At 43.7% G+C, this 22,886-nt stretch overlaps 1 protein-coding gene across 2 annotated transcripts in view; it reads right to left on the reverse strand.

Moving 5' to 3' along the window:
* Positions 1-22,886, reverse strand: part of LOC117039793 (integrator complex subunit 6-like) — a 117,675-nt gene that overhangs the window by 65,925 nt on the left and 28,864 nt on the right. For both annotated transcript variants that reach the window (XM_033136992.1, XM_033136991.1), the window contains exons 7-9: positions 20,055-20,187; positions 15,430-15,524; positions 13,047-13,157 (exon numbers count right to left, since the gene is read on the reverse strand). In XM_033136992.1, coding sequence (XP_032992883.1) covers positions 13,047-13,157; positions 15,430-15,524; positions 20,055-20,187 — 339 coding nt within the window. The remainder of the gene's footprint in view (positions 1-13,046; positions 13,158-15,429; positions 15,525-20,054; positions 20,188-22,886) is intronic.

Genomic DNA, 22,886 nt, shown 5'->3' on the forward strand with positions numbered 1-22,886 from the left:
CATTCAATGCTGTAAATGTAAAGTACTTCGGGAAAGGACAGGAAGTCGGCATTTATATCTATATGATTTATTTTAGTAGAATTTAGATTAACAAATTATATTAATATATCTTTGTCTAGTTTAATTATTATAAGAAAAGAGCATGTGCATTTATAAGTATAAACTAATATCTAATGGTGTAAATATTCAAAGTTGTACATGTATTGAAGACTATGTATGGATTTAACTTAACCAAAAAAATATTTTAAAAAAACAAAAACAAAAAAACACCAAAGGAGTTATGATTTGTGAAACCAGAGCCAGGATTCAAAGAACAGTCTGTCCAGTTCTGTGCATTAGCCCTTTTGAAACGGCCTCGGCCCTGTATACCTGAAGGAGCATTTCCACCCCCATCGTTCAGCCCAGACACTGAGGTCCAGCTCTGAGGGCCTTCTGGTGGTTCCCTCCCTGCGAGAAGTGAGGTTACAGGGAACCAGGCAGAGGGCCTTCTCGGTAGTGGTGCCTGCCCTGTGGAACGCCCTCCCATCAGATGTCAAGGAGATAAAAGAACTATCCGACTTTTAGAAGACATCTGAAGGCAGTCCTGTTTAGCGAAGTTTTTAATGTTTGAATTTTAATTCTGTTTTTAATGTTCTGTTGAAAGCCTCCCAGAGTGGCTGGGGAAACCCAGCCAGATGGGCGGGGTAGAAATAATAAATTATTATTGTTATATTATTATAGAAGCCGACTTTCAAAACAGTGAGACACATAGCACGGGACCTTCAGATCACAGAAATCCCATCAATAATTCTATTGGGATTTACCCCCAAAATCTCCTTGGTTCCTGCCCCAACTGCTTACCAATTCAGTTTCAAACTAACACTTGCTATAATAAATGTCATGTAGGCTGCAATAAGCCTTTGAATAATCACAAATGGTGATGGTGCAGCGGTTGCTTGTGGGCTTCTCATTGGTGGTCATCCCACGGACCTTCCTCTCATGGATAATAATAATAATAATAATAATAATAATAATAATTTATTTATACCCCGCCCATCTGTCTGGGTTTCCCCAGCCACTCAGGGCGGCTTCCAACAGAACATTAAAATGCAATAATCTATTAAACATTAAAAGCCTCCCTAAACAGGATCGACCACATAATGCATCTTCTGAACATCTTAAATGACAGACTGCCAGGTGTAGTAAAGCCAAACGACATTGCTTCTATAAAATATTTATATTATGATGGGTATTCGGTACGAGCAATGATTACTTTTTAAGACCAAAATCTTGCCAAACTAATCTACAGATTAAGACACCTATTCCTGAAGGAAATGATTATAATAACAAGATTTTTTGAAAATAGGTCACCAATGACTTTATTTTCTGATGCTAAGCTTGACAAACTAACGGTAAATGAGGAACAGGAAAAATTTAGGAAGGGAAACAGGTCCCAAAAGACCCTCCTTGATAATCACAAACAAGAGGTTTTAAAACCAATAAAGGGAAGTGCATCCTTACATGGTCTGTATCACCCAGGGAGTGAGCAGAAGAAAACATGCTAATAAGTCCATTCTGGTTATTGCCTTCCTTAGTACAAACTGAAATTTTAGAAAGACTGCTTTTCAGAAGAGGGAGATTATTGGACCCATCTGGAAGCTGGATAGACGAGGTATCAAAAAAGCACCGCATTCAAATGACCTGTCAAAAGGCAACCAATCAGCATTAGCTAACAGCGCCCTCTGAAGCAGAACACACTGGGACTTTCAGTGACTCTTTATTGCAGGCATGTCCAACAGGTCGATCGCCAGGAAGTTTCTGGTTGATCGCGGGTACCTTAGTGATCATCAGCCTAAAAGGAAAAAAAGCTCAACAACTCTTGTCTTTCTCATCCCCCAAAAACTCAGTAACCGTGGGCAATTGCAGGGAGCAGCTCCTTCCCTCTTGCTTGCAAAGAGCTGGTCACTCTGTGTGTGTGTGTGTGCGTGTGTGTGCGCGCGCGTGCTGCACAGGATGGTTCCGCCTCCCTCTTGCCAACAAAGAGCTGGCCACTCTGTGCGTGTGTGTGTGTGTGCTGCACCGGATGGTTCCACCTCCCTCATGCCGACAAAGAGCTGGCCACTCTGTGTGTGAGTTTGCGTGCATGCGTGCACGTAACAGGGATGCTTCCCTGTGCCTATCAGAGACCAGATGCTAGCCTGCACCCTGTTTCGTCAAATGGGAATGCAGGCTGAGATTTGGGCAGTGCCAGGGGGCGAATCTGAGGGCTGACCATGGGCTTCCCTGGATCTGCCCCTTGCCCATTTAAGCAGCCCACACCTGGGACACTCCCTCTTCCTTCCCTTGCCGGTTTCCAGTGTGGAGCTCTGTAGGTCTCCTGCATTGTGACTAAGAAGGTCTTAGACCTCGCCTGGGATCTCCTCCTTCCTCATTTGCCCACTTTTTGTATCCACGCTGCATCGTGCTGACAAGAGAGGAACAGGCATCTGTCCCAGTTTTTGCATTTGCCGGGCTTCGTCGTTGCAAGGGTGCTCGGGAAACTGAGTTCCCTTGGAAGGTGAGGTAGTTCCTTTGCGAGGGCTGAGGATCCTGGGAAACTGAGTTTTTCAGCTCAGGCAATGCTGGATTTTGGCATCAATGTTGACCCTTGTGGAAAGATAACTGCTTAGGTAGGAGAAGTGACAGACATTTTTGAACGTTACACCACTGAGTTGGATTTGTGGCGCTGCAGAGCGGTTATTTTGTACTTGTTGGTGCAGCACTTCAGGTTTTTTTGGATGTTGAGCGACAGGCCAAGCTTTTCGTAAGCTTCTGCGAATATATTTAGGGTGGTTTGGAGGTCATCCTCTGAGTGTGCACACACTACATTGTCATTAGCCTACTGAAGCTCTATGATGGAAGTTGCGGTAACCTTACTCTTTGCTTTCAGCCTGCTCAGATTGAAGAGCTTTCCATCTGTTCGATATATGATTTCTACTCCAGTGGGGAGTTTCCCTTCGACAAAGTGTAGGATCATGGCAATGAAAATAATTAATAGAGTTGGGGCAATAACACAACCCTGTTTAACACCTGATCCCACTGTGAATGGTTCACTTTGAGAGCCATTGTTATCTGCGATTGTTGCTGTCATATTATCATGGAGGAGCCGAATGATGTTCACTAATTTATCTGGGCAGCCAATTTTCAGAAGGACAGTCCACAGGGCATTACGATTTACAGTGTTGAAAGCCTTAGTCAGATCAATAAACGCCATATACAGGTGTTGGTTTTGCTCTCTGCATTTTTCTTGAAGCTGTCAAATGGTGAAAATCATGTCCACTGTCCCCCTAGAAGGCCGAAAACCATTTTGGGATTCAGGAAGGGTCACCTCGGATATTGTTAAGAGACGGTTTGCTAAGATCCTTGCAGGAATTGATAATTTTGGCATCCCTAAAGTCTGCTGGGATCGCTTCTCTTTCCCAGATTTTTTTGATGAGCTTGTGAAGTTGTTGTGTAAGTTCAATTCCACCCACTTTGAAGATTTAGGCAGGTATCCCATCAGTTCCACTGGCTTTGTTGTTTTTCATTTGGTTAATAGCTGTACATAACTCTCCCAGATTTGGAGATACTGCAAGCTCACCTCTAACTTGTTCTTGTGGAATTTGTGAGAGGACCTCAGCAGCTACGGGGGGGAGTTGTGGTTAAGGAAATGTTGGTAGTGTTATTTCCAGCGCAGTGCAATAGCTTCTTTATCTTTTAGAAGTGTGGTACCATCTGTTGAGCGTAGGGGGCATATGCCATGATTTATTGGCCCATAAATGGTCTTTGTGGCTTTAAAGAAACTCTGTGCATCATGAGTGTCGGCTATAGCACTCCCAGTCAAGACAAAGGAGTGTGATTGCTTGGCCAGGAGCACCAGGAACCTGTAAATATCCCTATTGTATCACTTGATGGGTGTATGGTGATGGGTGAGGGAGGTTGGGGGCAAAGTTGACAAAATGGCTTCCACCAGAGAACTCCTCCCTTTCTGTGATGTATGTATGATGTATCCGTGACGCATGTGTGATGTTACAGGTAGGTAGCCATGTTGGTCTGCCGTAGTCGAAACAAAATAAAAAAAATCCTTTCAGTAGCACCTTGTTGTTGTTCAGTTGTTCAGTCGTGTCCGACTCTTCGTGACCCCATGGACCAGAGCACGCCAGGCACGCCTATCCTTCACTGCCTCTCGCAGTTTGGCCAAAATCATGTTAGTAGCTTCAAGAACACTGTCCAACCATCTCATCCTCTGTCGTCCCCTTCTCCTTGTGCCCTCCATCTTTCCCAACATCAGGGTCTTTTCTAGGGAGTCTTCTCTTCTCATGAGGTGGCCAAAGTACTGGAGCCTCAACTTCAGGATCTGTCCTTCTAGTGAGCACTCAGGGCTGATTTCTTTGAGAATGGATAGGTTTGATCTTCTTGCAGTCCATGGGACTCTCAAGAGTCTCCTCCAGCACCATAATTCAAAAGCATCAATTCTTCGGCGATCAGCCTTCTTGATGGTCCAGCTCTCACTTCCGTACATTACTACTGGGAAAACCATAGCTTTAACTATACGGACCTTTGTCGGCAAGGTGATGTCTTTGCTTTTTAAGATGCTGTCTAGGTTTGTCATTGCTTTTCTCCCAAGAAGCAGGCGTCTTCGAATTTCGTGACTGCTGTCACCATCTGCAGTGATCATGGAACCCAAGAAAGTGAAATCTCTCACTGCCTCCATTTCTTCCCTTCTATTTGCCAGGAGGTGATGGGACCAGTGGCCATGATCTTAGTTTTTTTGATGTTGAGCTTCAGACCATATTTTGCGCTCTCCTCTCTCACCCTCATTAAAAGGTTCTTTAATTCCTCCTCACTTTCTGCCATCAAGGTAGTATCATCAGCATATCTGAGGTTGTTGATATTTTTTCCGGCAATCTTAATTCCGGTTTGGGATTCATCCAGTCCAGCCTTTCACATGATGAATTCTGCATATAAGTTAAATAAGCAGGGAGACAATATACAGCCTTGTCATACTCCTTTCCCAATTTTGAACCAATCAGTTGTTCCATATCCAGTTCTAACTGTAGCTTCTTGTCCCACATAGAGATTTCTCAGGAGACAAATGAGGTGATCCGGCACTCCCATTTCTTTAAGAACTTGCCATAGTTTGCTGTGGTCGACACACTCAAATGCTTTTGCGTAGTCAATGAAGCAGAAGTAATGTTTTTCTGGAACTCTCTAGCTTTCTCCATAATCCAGCGCATGTTTGCAATTTGGTCTCTGGTTCCTCTGCCCCTTCGAAATCCAGCTTGCACTTCTGGGAGTTCTCGGTCCACATACTGCTTAAGCCTGCCTTGTAGAATTTTAAGCATAACCTTGCTAGCGTGTGAAATGAGTGCAATTGTGCGGTAGTTGGAGCATTCTTTGGCACTGCCCTTCTTTGGGATTGGGATGTAGACTGATCTTCTCCAATCCTCTGGCCACTGCTGAGTTTTCCAAACTTGCTGGCATATTGAGTGTAGCACCTTAACAGCATCATCTTTTAAAATTTTAAATAGTTCAGCTGGAATATCATCACTTCCACTGGCCTTGTTGTTAGCAAGGCTTTCTAAGGCCCATTTGACTTCACTCTCCAGGATGTCTGGCTCAAGGTCAGCAACCACATTAGCTGGGGTGTATGAGACCTCCATATGTTTCTGGTATAATTCCTCTGTGTATTCTTGCCACCTCTTCTTGATGTCTTCTGCTTCTGTTAGGTCCTTTCCACTTTTGTCCTTAATTGTGGTAATCTTTGTACGAAATGTTCCTTTCATATCTCCAATTTTCTTGAACAAATCTCTGGTTTTTCCCATTCTGTTATTTTCCTCTATTTCTTTGCATTGCTCATTTAGAAAGGCCCTCTTGTCTCTCCTTGCTATTCTTTGGAAGTCTGCATTCAATTTCCTGTATCTTTCACAATCTCCCTCGCATTTTGCTTGCCTTCTCTCCCCCGCTATTTGTAAGGCCTCCTTGGACAGCCACTTTGCTTTCTTGCATTTCTTTTTCGTTGGGATGGTTTTTGTTGCTGCCTCCTGTATAATGTTACGAGCCTCCATCCACAGTTCTTTAGGCACTCTATCCACCAAATCTAAATCCTTAAACCTGTTCTTCACTTCAACTGTGTATTCATAAGGAATTTGATTTAGATTGTATCTTACTGGCCCAGTGGTTTTTCCTACTTTCTTCAGTTTAAGCTGGAATTTTGCTATAAGAAGCTGATGATCAGAGCCACAGTCAGCTGCAGGTCTTGTTTTTGCTGAGTGTATAGAGCTTCTCCATCTTTGGCTGCAGAGAATATAATCAATCTGATTTCGATGTTGCCCATCTGCTGATGTCCATGTGTAGAGTCGTCTCTTGTGTTGTTCGAAGAGTGTTTGTGATGACCAGCTTGTTCTCTTGACAGAACTCTATTAGCCTTTGCCCTGCTTCATTTTGAACTCCAAGGCCAAACTTGCCAGTTGTTCCTTTTATCTCTTGACTCCCTACTTTAGCATTCCAATCCCCTATAATGAGAAGAACATCCTTCTTTGGTGTCATTTCTATAAGGTGTTGTAAGTCTTCATAGAATTGATCAATTTCAGTTTCTTCAGCACTGGTAGTTGGTGCATAAACCTGGATTACTGTGATGTTAAAAGGTCTGCCTTGGATTCGTATCTAGATCATTCTATCATTTTTGAAATTGCATCCCAGTACAGCTTTCGCCACTCTTTTGTTGACTATGAGGGCCACTCCATTTCTTTTACGGGATTCCTGCCCACAGTAGTAGATATGATAGTCATCCGAACTGTAGTAGATATGATAGTCAGTAGCACCTTAGAGACCAACTAAGTTTGTTCTTGGTATGAGCTTTCGTGTGCATGCAGTATGTGTGATGTTTCACCAAGGGAAAATGGGAAACTTATAAAAGTTAGAGCATCCTTTATGGGAAAATGGGAAACTTATAAAAGTTAGAGCATCCTTTTGTTCAGGGCTTCTTCCTGCTTCTCCCATGTGGTAGGTGGAAGTCCTGTTGCAACAGTCTTTTTGGAACAAAGATCAAGCCTACTGGCTGCTGTTTTGCTCCTATATTCTTGGCTAGTGTCTTTGTTTGGTAATCCAAGGGGACCCCAGGAATTTCCTTTAACAAAAGTCAATGGAAATGAGAGATTTGTTCTGATGGAGGTTTAAAATAATTTGTAAAATTTGAAAAGTTAATTTTAAAAATGTTATAAAAAAAGACAGTGCTTATTTTAATCCACATGTAGTGGAAATGGCACTGTGGGTAGAGGGGAAGGACCACCACAGAAAAATATGATTGAGCAGAGTCTAATTTAATTCTTCAGTCCTTATCTACAGGACTGTTGAGACTCCACTCTAGAAAGCTTTAGCCAGCATTTCACATTTGGATTACCGTATATACTTGAGCATAAACCGACTTTTTCAGCCCATTTTTTGGGCTGAAAAAGTCGCCCTCGGTTTATGCTCAAGTGAGGCGGGCGGTGGGGAAGGAAAAGCGGAGAGAAAGAGCTTCTCTCCGCTTTCCTCTCCCTCCCCCCACCCCACCAGGAAATGTGCAGGGCGGGGGCGTCTTCTCCGATCCCATCCTGTGCGTTTGCAGCTGTCTGCGAGGTGGTGGGGAAGGAAAAGCGGAGAGAAAGAGTTTCTCTCCGCTTCCCTCCCCCCCACCCCACCGGGAAATGCGCAGGATGGAGATCTGAGACGCGTCTTCTCCGATCCCGTCCTGTGCGTTCCAGACACAAGCTGGAAGGGTAAAGACGCCTCTGCCTCCACCCACCAGCAGAAAGGCACAAAATGGAGGATCGGAGAAGCACTGCACAATGCTTCCCCCTCTGTCAGTTGGGGGGAGGGGGAGAGAAGTGGAGAGAAGCTCTTTCCTGCAAAAGGCACAGGACGGGATCAGAGAAGCTGGGGGCACTGGCTTGCCAAGGGTTAAAAAGGATTGAGTGGGATTCCTAGAGAGGTCAGGAAATACCAAGCCCACCTACAAAAGGAGGGGGGCCTTTGTCTCTCTCTTCTGCACGTGCTGCATCCCTGGCGCTGGACCTTTGTCTCTCTTTTCTACACGTGCTGCATCCCTGGCACCTCCTGAATCCAGTGAGTCTCTGCTCATCTTGCAAAGGGTCCATTGGGGAGAAGAGGGGGTCCCTGGGATGAAGGGGAGGGTGCAGGGAGGACCCCCAAGTCAAGGAACAGAGCCTCTTGCCCCCCTCCTCTCTGCAAAGCCCAGGAGGAGGCAAGGTCACAGGAGCTCTGCAACTCTTATATTCCTTTGGATCCATTCACCGCTTGGCTGTTTGGGAAGGGAGGGGTCTTTGGGGAGTGAAGAAAAGGGCCTGAAAATAAACCCCCTCAGACACAGGAATCAGTCCCATTTATTGATAGAGGTTGTAGGGGGATGGAAATATTGGACATAAAACACACCAAAGAAATAAAAAGGAAAGCCTAACTGTTGGAAGAGGGGAGGGGGCAAATAAAAGAAAGCGCTTATTCCTGTGGTGCAGTCAAGCCTATGGAACTCCTTGCCCCAGGAAGCAAGGCTGGGACCAGTGCAGGGAGTAGGAGAGGCTCTGCTCAGCTTCAGTTGCGAGGGCTGAACTCTTGTCTCCCCAGCGATGCTGCTGAATCTCAGTTGCTGGAAGGAAGTGCAGAAGGAGCGAGGGGCTTTTGGGCCCCAGTCCTGCTGATGTTCTGATATTTGGGGTGCCAAGTGTGAGCCCCTGAAGCTCTGTTTGGGGATACAGATGAGGAGGAATCCAGTTTTGAAGGATTTTAACTCTTGTGATTTACCGTAGCTTGGTTGCTGATTGAGCTAAAGTTTTTGCTTACTGTTTTTCTTTGAAATAAATATTCAAAAACATTTAACCTACTGATGCCTCAATTAATGTAATTTTATTTATTTTTATTTTTGAAATTTACCAGTAGTTGCTGCATTTCCCACCCTCGGCTTATGCTAAAGTCAATAAGTTTTCCCAGTTTTTTGTGGTCAAATTAGGTGCCTCGGCTTATATTTGCGTCGGCTTATACTCGCGTATATACGGTATTCCATTTAATGTCGTGACCTGCAACTCAAGCAAAATCAGAACAGAAGCATTGGTAGCTTTGCTTACATATCATGGGGAGGGGGATAATTTGACCAAGGGGAGAGAATCATTTTTCTTTGAAGTTACAAAAGTAGATAGCCCTTTATAAAACTAGTTTCAGACAGACATATAGCTCTCAGCCACCAAGCACAAAGATTGATGGTTGCCACTAGTGATGTGAGGTGAGAATATTGTCCGGAGAATATTCTCTGCTAGAAAATACTCCAGAGAATATTCTCCACAAACTGTAAATTCTAATGTAAGAACCAGTTTTACAACCCATATTTAAAAAATCTAGTAAATAATAAGTCAAGCTGTGATATTGCTAGTGTAAGTAACGAATAATGTTTTTTTTTATCCAGTTACACTACTGGGCATTATGTCATTCACTATTGGCAGTTCTGAAATGCGAGCTACAGAAAACAAATTAAATGCTATACATTTAATTTGATGAACATTTGAATTCTTATGTATTTCAACTATATGTAATAACCTTTTTCTATTTTGGTGTGACCTTATTCTTAGCAATTCTTTTTCCCCCCAAAGAATTTTATTGGTTTTCCACATTAAACAAACAAATACAACTAAAAACAACATATAATGACAATCATTCAAAAAAGAAAAAAGAAAAGCACAAACAACATCAACAAAATATGAAAAAACCAGATACAAACCTTACAAACTGGAACACAGCAACCGTTAATTAAAATCTTGTTCCAAATCTTATTTGAGGGACTTCCCCCGTTCTCTCTCCTACGTTCAGTTCTAATTTACTTTTCTAGTTATTCTAACAATTACATTCACCATTATTCTTCTTTATCTTAACCTCATATCTCATTTAAATTCTAAATCATAATAAAAATACCACTTCATATTACGAATCTTAATTTCTTATATCCTTTTCTTTTCTAAGTTCCATAAAACTGCTGCTTATTGCTTCTAATCCAAACCTTATAAAATCTTAAACCAATACTGTATCATAAAAAACCTAAGTATTTCTTCTCTAGTCCAAATCCATTTTTACTCTCTGATGTCGGGGGTACCGTGGCAAGCCTTCCTAATACTCACATACATTCTTTCACCCTACCCCCCTTCTTACCATTTTCTCTCCTCCCATCACAATCCCCCACGAGGCCTCCCCACCACCTTTTCCCAAACCATTGTCCAGAATGTCTTCTTTTCCTTGATGTCCAAGAACGAAAGCCATGTCCCAAAGTATCTTTGCTGAACTCTTCCAGGGAAATGATTCTTCATCACCATGCATCTCCACTTCAATCTCCAAATCCAATTGCTGTTGTGATTTCCAAAATTGTTGTTCCAGTATTTCTGGGCTCCCACCCCAGAAAACCGTTATAACGCCACAAAAGTCATTCCTGGACCTCTCACATCTACAGGAATGTTCCTCTTCCCTTTGGAGTTGCATCTTCTCTACTTCAAATAAGTTCCCAGAAGTTTGCTCTTTAGTTATTTCTTTAAGTTCTTTAAGTTCCTTGGTCAAGTCCTTAAAAGCAGTGACATTCTGCTGCAAAAGTTCTAATTTCAGAAGAATTTTCCTTTGTCCAAAAGTCATTGCTGAATCTGGAGGCATCGTGGAAACGAAACCAAAGGGGGGCAGATGCAGGCAGGAAATAACAAGAATCAGTACTTTTCCATCTTCAAAAGCATTACAGCCGCCATTTCCCCCTGATCAGAGTGCAAAAATTTCTTCCTTTTATAATGCACAGTCACACAGAAAAAATACTTCAAAATTCCCAGTTCTATCCCTAAACAGGGGTTTCTTAATAGATCCACAAAGTCAACAAATACCTTGTATCAGCCGAAAGTAGCAACAGCCAGAGCCAGTGTTACTGTTCTTTCGTCGCAAGGGAGAGAAGCAGACTTCCTTTTTAGAACTTCTCCCCTAAAGCCAACCAAGCCAATTTATAGATCCAATTAAGCCCGTACTTACAGCTTACGGGTTTCTTCTTAATTTAAACCAAATAAGGAAGAACGGGGCGCTCAAATGCCAGCGGTGGCCGCCACTAAGTTTTCCCGGTTGGGGACAGCCTCCTCAGCCCCGCGCCGTTACCCATTCACCCGAGCCTCCCTTTTACCGGAGCCCGCAGCGCGGTTGCGGGTCTCCTGGCCCCCGGGAAAACCGGAGCTGTCTCGGAAAGAAGACAGCTCCCAGCCGCCGGCAATGGCACCTTCGCCGGAAGTCCCATTCTTAGCAATTCTATACCCTTGGCAATACAGTGTGATTTTTTTTTTAACAGAAAGTAGCTTTAATGCTTTATACACTGAAAGTACCTAGGCCTATACAATTATGTGTAATAGCATGTGAAGTGGCCTTGATGTAAACAATTGACGTTTCTATATTTTTATTTAGTGCCAGTAACTGGTTTTTGCAGTGCCATTCAGTGGAGGCCTTGAAGTTTTACAGCCACTCCGAGTCGACACCATTATTTTGCTTAAAGTTAAAAAAAGTCACACTGCCATTCATTAGCTGAGATAATAATGGCAGGGAGTACAAACAGGCAGAGATAAAGATGAAAGGATGGTTAGGGTGAAGGTGGCCACAAAATATGAGGCTTCCTTCTTCAGTTAACGCTGAAGGCCCCGGCACTCCCCTGGCTCGTATCCAAGTGAAAATCAACAGTTTATAGCAACTTCCTTAGATCTTGATTCCTTTAAGACACTTAGGATAAAACCGGATGGTTTAAGCTAAAAACTAAGCTAAAAAAGTTAAAAAATAAAACAATATAAAACAGTAAAAATCAAGGAAAAACAAACCAGGGAGGTACGGCAATCAGAGAGAGATGTTACTCCCTCGGTACAAGGTGCCATTTACCAGAGAATGACATACCGAAATATATTATCATATAATGATAATATAATTAATGTTAATGGCTTCTTTTTTATAAGTATGCATATAGTTTTGTTTTAGTCACCATAACAGTTATTAAGTGTTAGAGCTATCAGAAGCACAAGATAGCCTATTACTGAATTTACTTGTATCAAACCTTAACATGCCAATTTTCAATTTCAAGTTTGGAACAAAAAAAAATCAAAGAAAGTGAATTCACTGCATTGCTCCATTGAATAAAAGTATCTGTACAGTTTTTGGTTGCCATCTGAACAAGTTTACCCATGAATAAAATCATATCATTTTCAATGCATGAAAATGAATATTCTTCTATTTTAAATGAAAATTCTCTAATATTCTCATTAAACATCACTAGTTGCCACTATCTCAAATCATTAGCAAAAATTACTGCAATGCTCATTGGCAGCAAACAACTAAACTTTGGCAAACAATGGAGCAGGTAAGCTAAATAGTTCCCTTCCTCTACCTGTCTAATTCCCTCCAAGGGCCCCACCACCACTTACCTGAAAACAGAAACAGTCAAATCTTTACCTACCTTAAAATACAGGAAAAAAGGACATTCCTTAAGTGATTTATTTACGTTTTCAAGCACAATTCAAAGTGTTGGTGCTGACCTTTAAAGCCCTAAATGGCCTCGGTCCAGTATACCTGAAGGAGCGTTCTCCACCCCCATTGTTCAGTCCAGACACTGAGGTCCAGCGCTGAGGGCCTTCTGGTGGGTCCCTCGCTGTGAGAAGCGAAGTTACAGGGAACCAGGCAGAGGGCCTTCTCGGTAGTGGCACCTGCCCTGTGGAACGCCCTCCCACCAGATGTCAAAGGAAAAAACAACTACCAGACTTTTAGAAGACACCTGAAGGCAGCAGCCCTGTTTAGGGAAGCTTTTAATATCTGAAGGACTATTGTATTTTAATCTTTTGTTGGAACCCACCCAGAGTGGCTGGGGAAACCCAGCCAGATGGGCGGGGTATAAATAATAAATTGTTGTTGTTGTTGTTGCTGCTGCTGCTGCTGCTGTTACATACCAGAGCAACACACACACACACAAATCACCATCAATGCACTTCTAATTTCAAACGTTTTGTCATTACTACCTGTTGGCTGAGTTTTTTAAGGTAAGCGATAACACTGTAACTAAGTCCACAATCTAAATTTTCTGGTATCAGATTTGGAGCTCCCATCATCCTTAGTGCTTTCTTTAATGGCTATAAGGAAAACAAAATAAATAAGAATAAGAATATCAGATCTTTGCTTTTTTATAAAAATATGGTCTTTTAAAAAAGGTTCTCGCTATTAAGTGTTATATAAAGCTAAGGCAGAGTTGGAAGGTGGGTTTCGGATGGCTCACAGTGGGCATTGGATCACATAGCCACATGGTATTGTGCAGTATGGCACCACCTGCTAATTTCACACAGATGCTACAGACCCTGATTGCTGGGATGATGCAAGTCCATATTGTGGCATCTTGCCCAAGCTATGCAGGTGATTTATGTCACTGCCACCCTGCCATCTAGCTTCCTCCTCAGCCCAATTTCTTCTGTTAAATGTGGTTTATCCATGGATCACTGGGCAGTTTACAATATAAAAAACACAAAAATCTGCATCATAACAACAAACACAAACAATAACTCTGCCACACATCTTAAGAGGCCATAGATTGTTTGTAGATTCAGGTAGGTAGCTGTGTTGGTCTGACGCAGTAGAAATATAGAGACCAACTAAGTTTGTTCTTGGTATATATGGAGAGAAAGTGCCTATCATAGAACAATCATGGGATGGGTCACAGGATGGTATAGCAAATACCTAAAGCCTGTCAATAAAACAAAGTGATTTTACAAAAGTTTAGTCATATAATCAAATCTCCTTTTGTAAACTTGAAACAGAATGTCATGCAGGCCAGCTGCCTTTTTGTGATATGTTAACTGGTGGTACTGTGTCAAGATATCAGCTGTTCAGAAAGGATTAAGGATAATTTTATTATCTGAAGAAGTGTGCATGCACACGAAAGCTCATACCAAGAACAAACTTAGTTGGTCTCTAAGGTGCTACTACTAGACAATATAAAGCCTACTCTTGTGTTGCCACCCTCTGGACTTCTTGTAGAGGACATGAAGAAGGGTCTCAGATGATGATTGCAGGGTCCAGGACAGTTCATATAAGAAGAAGTAGCCCTGGAGGTATTGTGGTCCTGAGCCATTTAAGGTTTTATAGGTCAAAACCAGCTCTTTGAATTGGGCCCAGAAACTAATTGGCAGCCAGTGCAGCCAAGTCAGAATTGGGGTTATCTGCTCAAACAGTCTTTCCCTGGAGAGCAACCTTGCCAATGATTCTGCACCAGCTGAAGTTTCCGAACTGTCTTCAGGGACAGTAATCTAACCCTGTCCAGAAAGAGGTGCAGCTGGGCCACCAGCCACCTGCAGAAGCTGATGGAAGGCCACCTGAACCTCAAGCGACAGCAATGGATCCAGAAGTACGGCGCACCCGCTCCTTCAGAGGGAGTGTAACCCCATCAAGAGCTGGCTACCTCCCATCCAGCCAGTCTAGGAAACTACCCACTAACACAGTGCTTCAGTCTTATCTGCACTGAGCTTCAATTTTTTTGGCTATCATTACCAAGGCAAGACAACGGTCAAGCACATCCACTGCACAGCTGTCAACTTTTCCCTTTTTTAAAGGGAAATTCCCTTATTCCTAATAGGATTCCTCGCAAGAAAAGGGAAAAGTTGACAGCTATGATCCACTGCCATACATGCAGGTTTAAAAGAGAAGTAGAGCTGTGCATCATCAGCATATTGCTGACAACATACCGTATTGACCTGAATATAAGTCACACCCGCAAATAAGCTGCACCTTTAAAATTTGGCGGCTTGGGGGAGGCTTGGGAGCCGTGGATGGGATGGGCGCCATTGCCCTGGGCTGCTTTCTGGGGGGGAGCAGCGTCGCTTTGCCAGCAGCCTTCCCCCCTTCCCTCAGCTGGTGTAGGGGAGGCTTAGGAGAGCAGGCGGGCTGCACACCGTTGCCCTGTGCTCCTGAGCTGCTCTCTGGGGGGTGGGAGCCACGGCGCTTTGCCGGCGGCCTCCCCCCCCCCCGCTTCGTTCCAATGGCTTGGGGGAGGCTTGGGAGCGGCCGGCGGGCAGCGCTCCGTTGCCCCAAGCTCATAGGCTGCTTCTGGGGAGGGGGGAGCCAAGCCACTTTGATGGTGGCGTAAGGTCGTGAATATAAGCCACACTTTAACTTTTCACTATCGGAATTTGGGGGGGAAAGTGCAGCTTATATTTGGGCCAATATGGTACTCAAAATCTCTGGATGAATCCACTCAACGGTTTCATGTAGATGATGAACAGCATGGGGAATAAAAAAAGAACATTTAAGGAAGGACCAGTAAGTCATTCCATGTTGCAAAGCTTTTGAATCCTGGCTTGTGAACAGTCAACAGCATAAAACACAAGACCCATCAAACTGACGAGAGGTACATACCATCAAGTAGTAGGGAGGCATGGTTTTTAAGTAGTTATCCAAAGATTGCCGCCACTTCAAATTTGGCTTAAGTTTGTGAACCTTAAATAAATCATCTGCAAAGGAGAAAAAATACAAGTCACAAATGTACACAACAGTGCAAATATCCCAGCATCATGCTCCATAGGATTGTCCCTTAAAGATCCAGAGAGTACTAATACTCCCAAGGACAGGGCTCTCTCCTCCTTATGTTGTATATTCAACTTTTACACACCCCAAGTCAGGCTAGATCTTAGCAGAGTAACAATCACAACTTTTAATGATGAGAAGCAGCACCGTTTAGTCTGAAGTCTTCTGAAGTCCTAAACACCTTGGATTCTGCTGATCTTAGATACTGTGCGTGTTTAAGTTATGGTACTAAATATTGAGTGGTGTAATGGTTAGAGGGCTGGACTAGGATCTGGGAGAGCAGGGTTTGAATTCCCCCTCAGCTATGAAGCTCACTGGGTGACCTTGTGCCAGTCACCATCTCTTAGCCTAACCTACCTCACAGGGTTGTTGTGAGGATGAAATGGGGAGGAGAACCATGCAATGTAATAAATAAAAAGAATAATAATAAAATAATATATGAGAAGCTATTCAACAGTCAAACTATTCCCAATAGAAGCTGGACCCAAAACTAGACTGGTGACTGGGAGTGGCCCCTGGGAGCCTATAACACTGGTCCTGAAAGAACTGCATTGGATCCCAGTACGTTTCCAAGCACAATTCAAAGTGTTGGTGCTGGACTTCCGGCTGCGGACGCCATTATGGGTGGTCGTGGGTTGCTTCGGCTGCGAAGCACCCAGTTCATTCCGGGGGTTAGGAGCCCTGCAGCCGCATAGCGGGGCTCCGGTTGGGGAGCGGGAAGAGCGTCCCGCTCCCTGGGCTCCCCGGCTGTGCCCGTGGTGGCTCCGAACCCTTCCCCCGCACCCCCTGTAAAGGGGGAGTGGGGGTGAAGGGACGACGGAGCCGGGCTTCAGGGGACATGCCCCAACCGGGATGGAATTGCGGCGGCTAAGCCTGTGATGAGCGTCTAAGTTCTACCTGTCATTAAGGAGCTGATAAGAACCCAGAAGCTGTGAGTAATTGATTGACTCTTTGTTTTCCTGGAATGCTCTGGGGGAAAGAAGAAAGGCAGCCCGCCTCCCTCCCTTCGGCTGGTGAAAGAAATTAACTCTTTAAGTGACTGCTGCCACAACAATCAATAGAAAGTATTTGGAATTTGAAAACTGAGTCTGTTGAGATCTCCCTTCGGGGGTTAACTGGGGGAAAAATATCTCCGCTTGAAGTTTTGGTCTTTATACTCCTGCTTCGGAGAAATGGCGGCGACCTGGTGTGTCGCAGGAAAAATTTGAAACAAAGGAAGGAAGAGACAGGAACTGAAATCTGACACTCACCCTCTCTCTTAAAATGCTGGACTTCGCGCTCATATTGGCATCGAACTCATATTTAAAGGATGAGGAAAAGCTCACTATTTTGCAGATGGAACTGCTTGATCGGAAACTACAAGTCTTGAGTGGAATTATTCACAAAAAAGATCTACTTTCCACAGAGGAGGCTTTTCAAAAGTTCTACACAATGGAATCATGCCTTGGCAAAGAGCTGGGAGGGGCGGTTGAAAGATGGTCTGAGATGGCTGGGCAAATCCGGGAAGAACAGCTGGAAATGGGAAAACTTACAATATCCAGACCCCGAGGTGGCAGCTCGGGGGTAAGGGACATGGAATTAGAATTTTTACAAGAAGAAGAAGCAAAAGAAACGGAGGAGCCCAGAATGCAGATGAGAAACGCCTTGAGGCTCGATGCGGGGTTTGCTGTGGATGCAGCCTGGATCTGTGGACACTTGGAGGAAGACAATGGGAGATTTGGCGCTGGAGAAAGACAGGAAAAGACAATGGACAGAGGAGGAGTGGGTTGAAGAATTAAGTGTATAATCTAAATGGTCTGCCATGGTATCCGAAGTCGGAGTGTGAAGTCTGTTAATGATAAGTTTATTTTAAATAAGTAAGGAGATATTGAATTTTAAGTTAAAAGCAGCATGATAAAGGACAGAAGAAATAAGTTTAGCTATAAGAATATTTGGTTACGATTTAAGGTATAATGCAAAGATTGAGATAAGTATGTTTTCTTTATTTTTTAAGTAAAGTTAATTTTTTACAGAGAAAAGTTGTTAAGGAAATAGTATATTGAATTAAAACCGAAGGTGAAAAGGCGGGGGAAGTCAAGCGTCAAGATTCAGAACTAGAATTTTTTTTTTTGTAAGGTTATAATTAAGAAGAAGAATCCTGACTTTATGTGTATTTGTAGTTGTTTTTGTATTTGTAGGTGTGGGGTTGGGTTTGTGTTATATTATGAAAATGTTAATAAATTCTGTTTAAAAAACAAAACAAAAAAACAAAGTGTTGGTGCTGACCTTTAAAGCCCTAAACAGCCTCAGCCCAGACCTTTCTTCTACAATCTGTTGTTGGATTAAAGAATTTCTGAGGGATCGCACACAAATAGTGAGGATTGGCCCTGTTACATCTACCTCCCTGAAGCTCAGCACTGGCACCCCACAGGGATGTGTGCTGAGTCCCTACCTGTACTCTTTGTATACATATGACTGTATTTCATCCGATCCATCCACTGTAATTATTAAGTTTGCAGATGATACCACCATAATGGGTCTAATTACAGGGGGAGATGAATCAGCGTATAGGGAGGAGGTTCAAAAAGTCTCGACCTGGTGCCTAGAGAACAACTTGCACCTAAATATCAGTAATTCAAAGGAGATGGTGTTGGACTTTCAGAGGAAGAGAGGGAGACTAGCCCCATTGTATATCGGGGGGGGGGGCTGTGTGGAGAGAGTCGCTTTCTTCAAATTCCTGGGAGTTTACCTTAGTGAAGACCTCACTTGGAAAATCAATACAACCCAGGTGGTTAGGAAGGCCCAGCAGAGACTCCATTTTCTTAGGGTCTTGCATAAGAACAATGTCAAACAAAAATTGATGATCTCTTTCTACCGGTCCATAATAGAAAGTGTCCATTCATACTGTATTACAGTGTGGTAGGCTGGTTTGACAGCCACGGACAGGAAGTCCCTACAGAGGGTGGTGAATACAGCACATGATATCATGGGCTGTCCCCTGAGTTCACTAGATGACATCTCAGGAGACCACTGCCTCAGGAGAGCAAGGAAAATTCTCAGGGATGACTCACACCCCGGCCAGCACCTCTTTAATCTCCTACCTTTGGGCAGGAGATATAGAAGTATAGTCAGCCGCACCAACAGGTTAAAGAACAGTTTTTATCCGTGGGCTTTTGGGCTGCTGAATGGGGGGGGGGGGAAATAGTGTTGCAATTGACTTCTGACAAGCACACAGATTGCGAACAAGACTGAGTGTATGGGTGTGGGGGGGGGAGCTTGTTTAATTTCACTGCACACAGGTGGTGTAGTGACAATAAAGGTTTATTATTATTTATTATTATTATTATTTATTATTATACCTGAAGGAGCGTCTCTACCCCCATTGTTCTGCCCAGACACTGAAGTCTAGCTCTGAGGGCCTTCTGGCGGTTCCTTCACTGTGAGAAGTGAGGTTACAAGGAACCAGGCAGAGGGCCTTCTCGGTGGTGGCGACCGCCCTGTGGAACACCTTCCCTTCAGATTTCAAACAGATAAGCAATTATGTGACTTTAAAAAGACATCTGAAGGCAGCACTATTCAGGGGAAATGGCTGGCATTGTGTTTTACTTTTTTGTTGGGAGCCACCCAGAATGGCTGGGGCAACCCAGGCAGATGGGTGGGGTATAAATAACAACAACAGGGACACAGCTTGGGTGGGCACACACCATTTTCTCTGTAACACTCAGACCCAGATGAGACAGTTTATTCATGATTTTTTTTTCTTCAGTGACAGAGTGAATCATGACAGCTATATACAGTGGGAGGGGTGTTTCTCTCTCTGAAACTTGCCACATCCTGAAAGAGGGAAAAGAATGGAGGATCTACAATCATTGTTTTTAACGTTAAGGAATGGGTAAGGAATGGTTTTGATAACTATATGGCCACATGGTGTTCTACTTTTAACGTTCATAATGTGTTATTATAATGTGACACCAGAGGGCATTGCAGAGCAGTAGGGAAATAGCATTTTGCTGGAGGTAAGAAACGTTTACAGGTCTGCCCTGAGGTGTTTTAAAATGATATATCTAATATTGCTCTAATAATGTTAAACAGGTCAGTGTAGATCTAGTGTAGGTGAGCAGCATAAAAAATGCACTGGAAGCAGGTGGCTCTCCTCCTTTACTGCAGAGAAAATAGGATGTGTGTAAAAATCCTCTCCTCCCAATGTAGCAGTTTGCAACAATCTTTCTCATCCTTGGGTCCCTAGCTGTTGTTGGATTGCAACTCCCATCATCCCTAGCTAGCAGGACCAGTGGTCAGGGATGATGGGAGTTGCAGTCCAACAACAGCTGGGGACCCAAGGTTGAGAAAGCCTGCTCTAGACTCTCCAGTCTTCCAACCCATTTAAGAAAATGGCTGGCAAGTAAACAGCAGACAAGACAAGACAGAGATAGTTCCTTTTCTAGTTGGTTGCGCTGCAGTGGCTCTGCATCACTCACCTAGCAGAGGGAGGAGGACAGGGTAGTTGTAAGGCATCACAAAGAGATTGACACATGTTAGAGTGGTGCTGGCCTTCAAATACCCAAACGGATGGCCCAGTTCACTGTACTTCCCACTGCTGCTCACAAATACCTAGAAAAGACAAGGGAAGAGACAAGGTTTATTATACACAAGGGGCTACTGGGTTTCAGATAAACCACACATTTTTGAACTCCAGTGGGAACATTTTTTTAAAAAAGTGGTGCATGTTTTTGAGAGATAGCGACATTGCCCAATTATTCGCATCCTTGTCTTGAAAGCACAGGGGAGAAGTCTTGCACAGTTTACTGGTGTTTGGCCCATTTAGTGTACTACAAGATACAGAAACAGCAGTTTCATGACAGCTTTCTAATCAGAGTTAATCCAAGCATCCTAAAATCATTCCATTTATAATAAAATTATCCTTAATCCTTTATGTACAGCTGATATCTTGGCACAGTACCACCAGTTAACATATCATGAAAAGTCAGCTGGCCTGAATGACATTCTGATTAAAGTTTACAAAAAGGAGATGTGATTATCTGACTGAACTTTTGTAAAATTGACAGGCTTTAGGTATTTGCTATACCATGCAGTGACCCACCCCGTGATTGTTCTATGACAGGTGCGCGCTCTTTCTCTCTCTCTCTATATATATATAATTGCTGAATATATCCAAACAATACCCCGTGATCACTTAAATCAGTTCATTACTATTCACACATTATGAATAGTGTGTGGTATCTGAAGAAGTGTGCATGCACACGAAAGCTCATACCAAGAACAAACTTAGTTGGTCTCTAAGGTGCTACTGGAAGGAATTATTATTATTATTATTGTTGTTGTTGTTGTTTGTTTTGACTACGGCAGACCAACACGGCTACCTACCTGTAACCACACGTTATGAATCATCCTTACATGGAGCAGATTAAGCACATGATGGCTCTGAGACAGCTCTACATTAAGTAACACCACAAGCCTCACAACAAAACCCAATCCCAGCCAATGGAATACCAGAGCCAGCATGGGGAACCTTTGGCCCTTCAGCTGCCGCTGAACAGCTAGAGGGCCAAATGATCCCCACCTCTGTACTAGAGACGGCATCAAGGCTTCTTCTCATCCAAAATTTAAGTGCTTAGGCAGGCCCTTTTAGTCTTCTCTGATACTGGAGTAGATAAGGAACTGTTGCAGTTTTGAGTGCCATTGGCTCCCTATAACATTGTATGGACTGAGGCTCCTTGAGGCCCTGCTTCTTGTCTAGATGGTGGGGTATACAATTTTAAAAGCAGAAAATTTTAACTGCCTGAAGCACATGGCTACCCCATCCCTGCATGTTGTTCTAGATGGAAGACAACAGATTACCCAACTGCCAGCATTTGGGACAAAGGCAATGGGATGAAGTTCAAATCAAATAGCCATAGTTTCTTGATAAGAACTGGAGAGTTGGGGAGGGAGAGGGTACACTACATTCCAGAACAATCCAGGTGTTGAGAGGATGTAGAAGCAGCCCCAATTTAATTGTATTTGGATTTTTTAGAGAAGTTATGGGGCTTTGGAAATCTTTCTGGATTCAAAGGTGGGACAGATATAAATTAAAGCTGTATCACCACTTCACTGACTGAAGATAAATACATGGCTAGAATTGAAGGAAAAACAGTGATGACCAAAACTCAGCTCTGCTGAGCGACACATCTATAAATGGGTACGAAGCCCAACTGTAAGTCAATAGCAAACAACCTGTTAAATAAATTGTAAAGAACTGCGTAGCACCCTTTGTTTTTTATCCCTGATTTTAAAGTATCGGGATGCAATTTAAACAAAAATAAGGTAAGGCTTAAATAATATGAAACTTGTTTTGACACTAAATTATTTGTTAACATATCACACAAGTATTATAAATAATAGCATCTCTAAAATGGTGCAAACATCGCCACTGAAGTACTGCAAGTGATTTAACAACTCTGCAAATTCAGTCATGGCATAAAAACATGTGCAGCTGCTACCTTATGGCTGGGACTGAAAAAAGTCTCAGGAAGAGAAAGTTATTTTGTACCTCTGCTAAATTTGACTGGACACGCCAAGGTTCAAACCTTGTGTCTTTTGCATGCAAAGGATGTGCTCTGCTACTGAGCGATGGTCCCACTGCTAAAGTAAAATAGACTTGTTGAAGGCTGAGAAAATCTTAACTTGCTTCTGCCATCTCCAAGCTCAGCATTCTCTCTACTTTCCCCCTGTTGGTACAGTGGTACCTCGCAAGACGAATGCCTAGCAAAACGAAAAACCCGCTAGACGAAAGGGTTTTGCGATTTTTTAGGTGACTCGCAAAACGAATTTTTCTATGGCCGTGACTCGCAAAACGAAGCATTCGTCTTGCGCGGTACCACTGTTAGAAGAAGCCGGAACCTGCTGCTGCAAGGAGAGCGGCAGCGGAGGCGGGAACCGGAAGCAGCAGCTTGCCTCCTCCCACCGCCGAAGCTCACAAGTGCCAAGGTGCAGCAGCCGAGCCTGCCCTCGGCTCCCCGCAAACCCCAGAACACTCACCGCTCCGGGAGGGAGGAGGTAGGTACGGCGCCATTTTAGCCTCGGCTTCTCCCTTACTGCGGCCCCTGCTCCCCACACCCAGCTTTCTCCTGCTGCCACTGCTCACTCACCGCTCTCGCCGCCCTTCTTGGCTGTGGCTTGGGGAGAGCGAGCGGCGAGCGAGGGAAGACCCAACTGCCTCTCCTTCTCCGTCGCCGCTGCCTCCTTTGTTTCCCACCATGGCTGAGGCTCCTCAGCCCATGGAGACTCCGGCCAGGGCCGCTTCTCCGCCC

The sequence above is a fragment of the Lacerta agilis genome, chromosome W (genome assembly GCF_009819535.1).
Source record: "Lacerta agilis isolate rLacAgi1 chromosome W, rLacAgi1.pri, whole genome shotgun sequence".
In the NCBI taxonomy this organism is placed as follows: Eukaryota; Metazoa; Chordata; class Lepidosauria; order Squamata; family Lacertidae; genus Lacerta; species Lacerta agilis.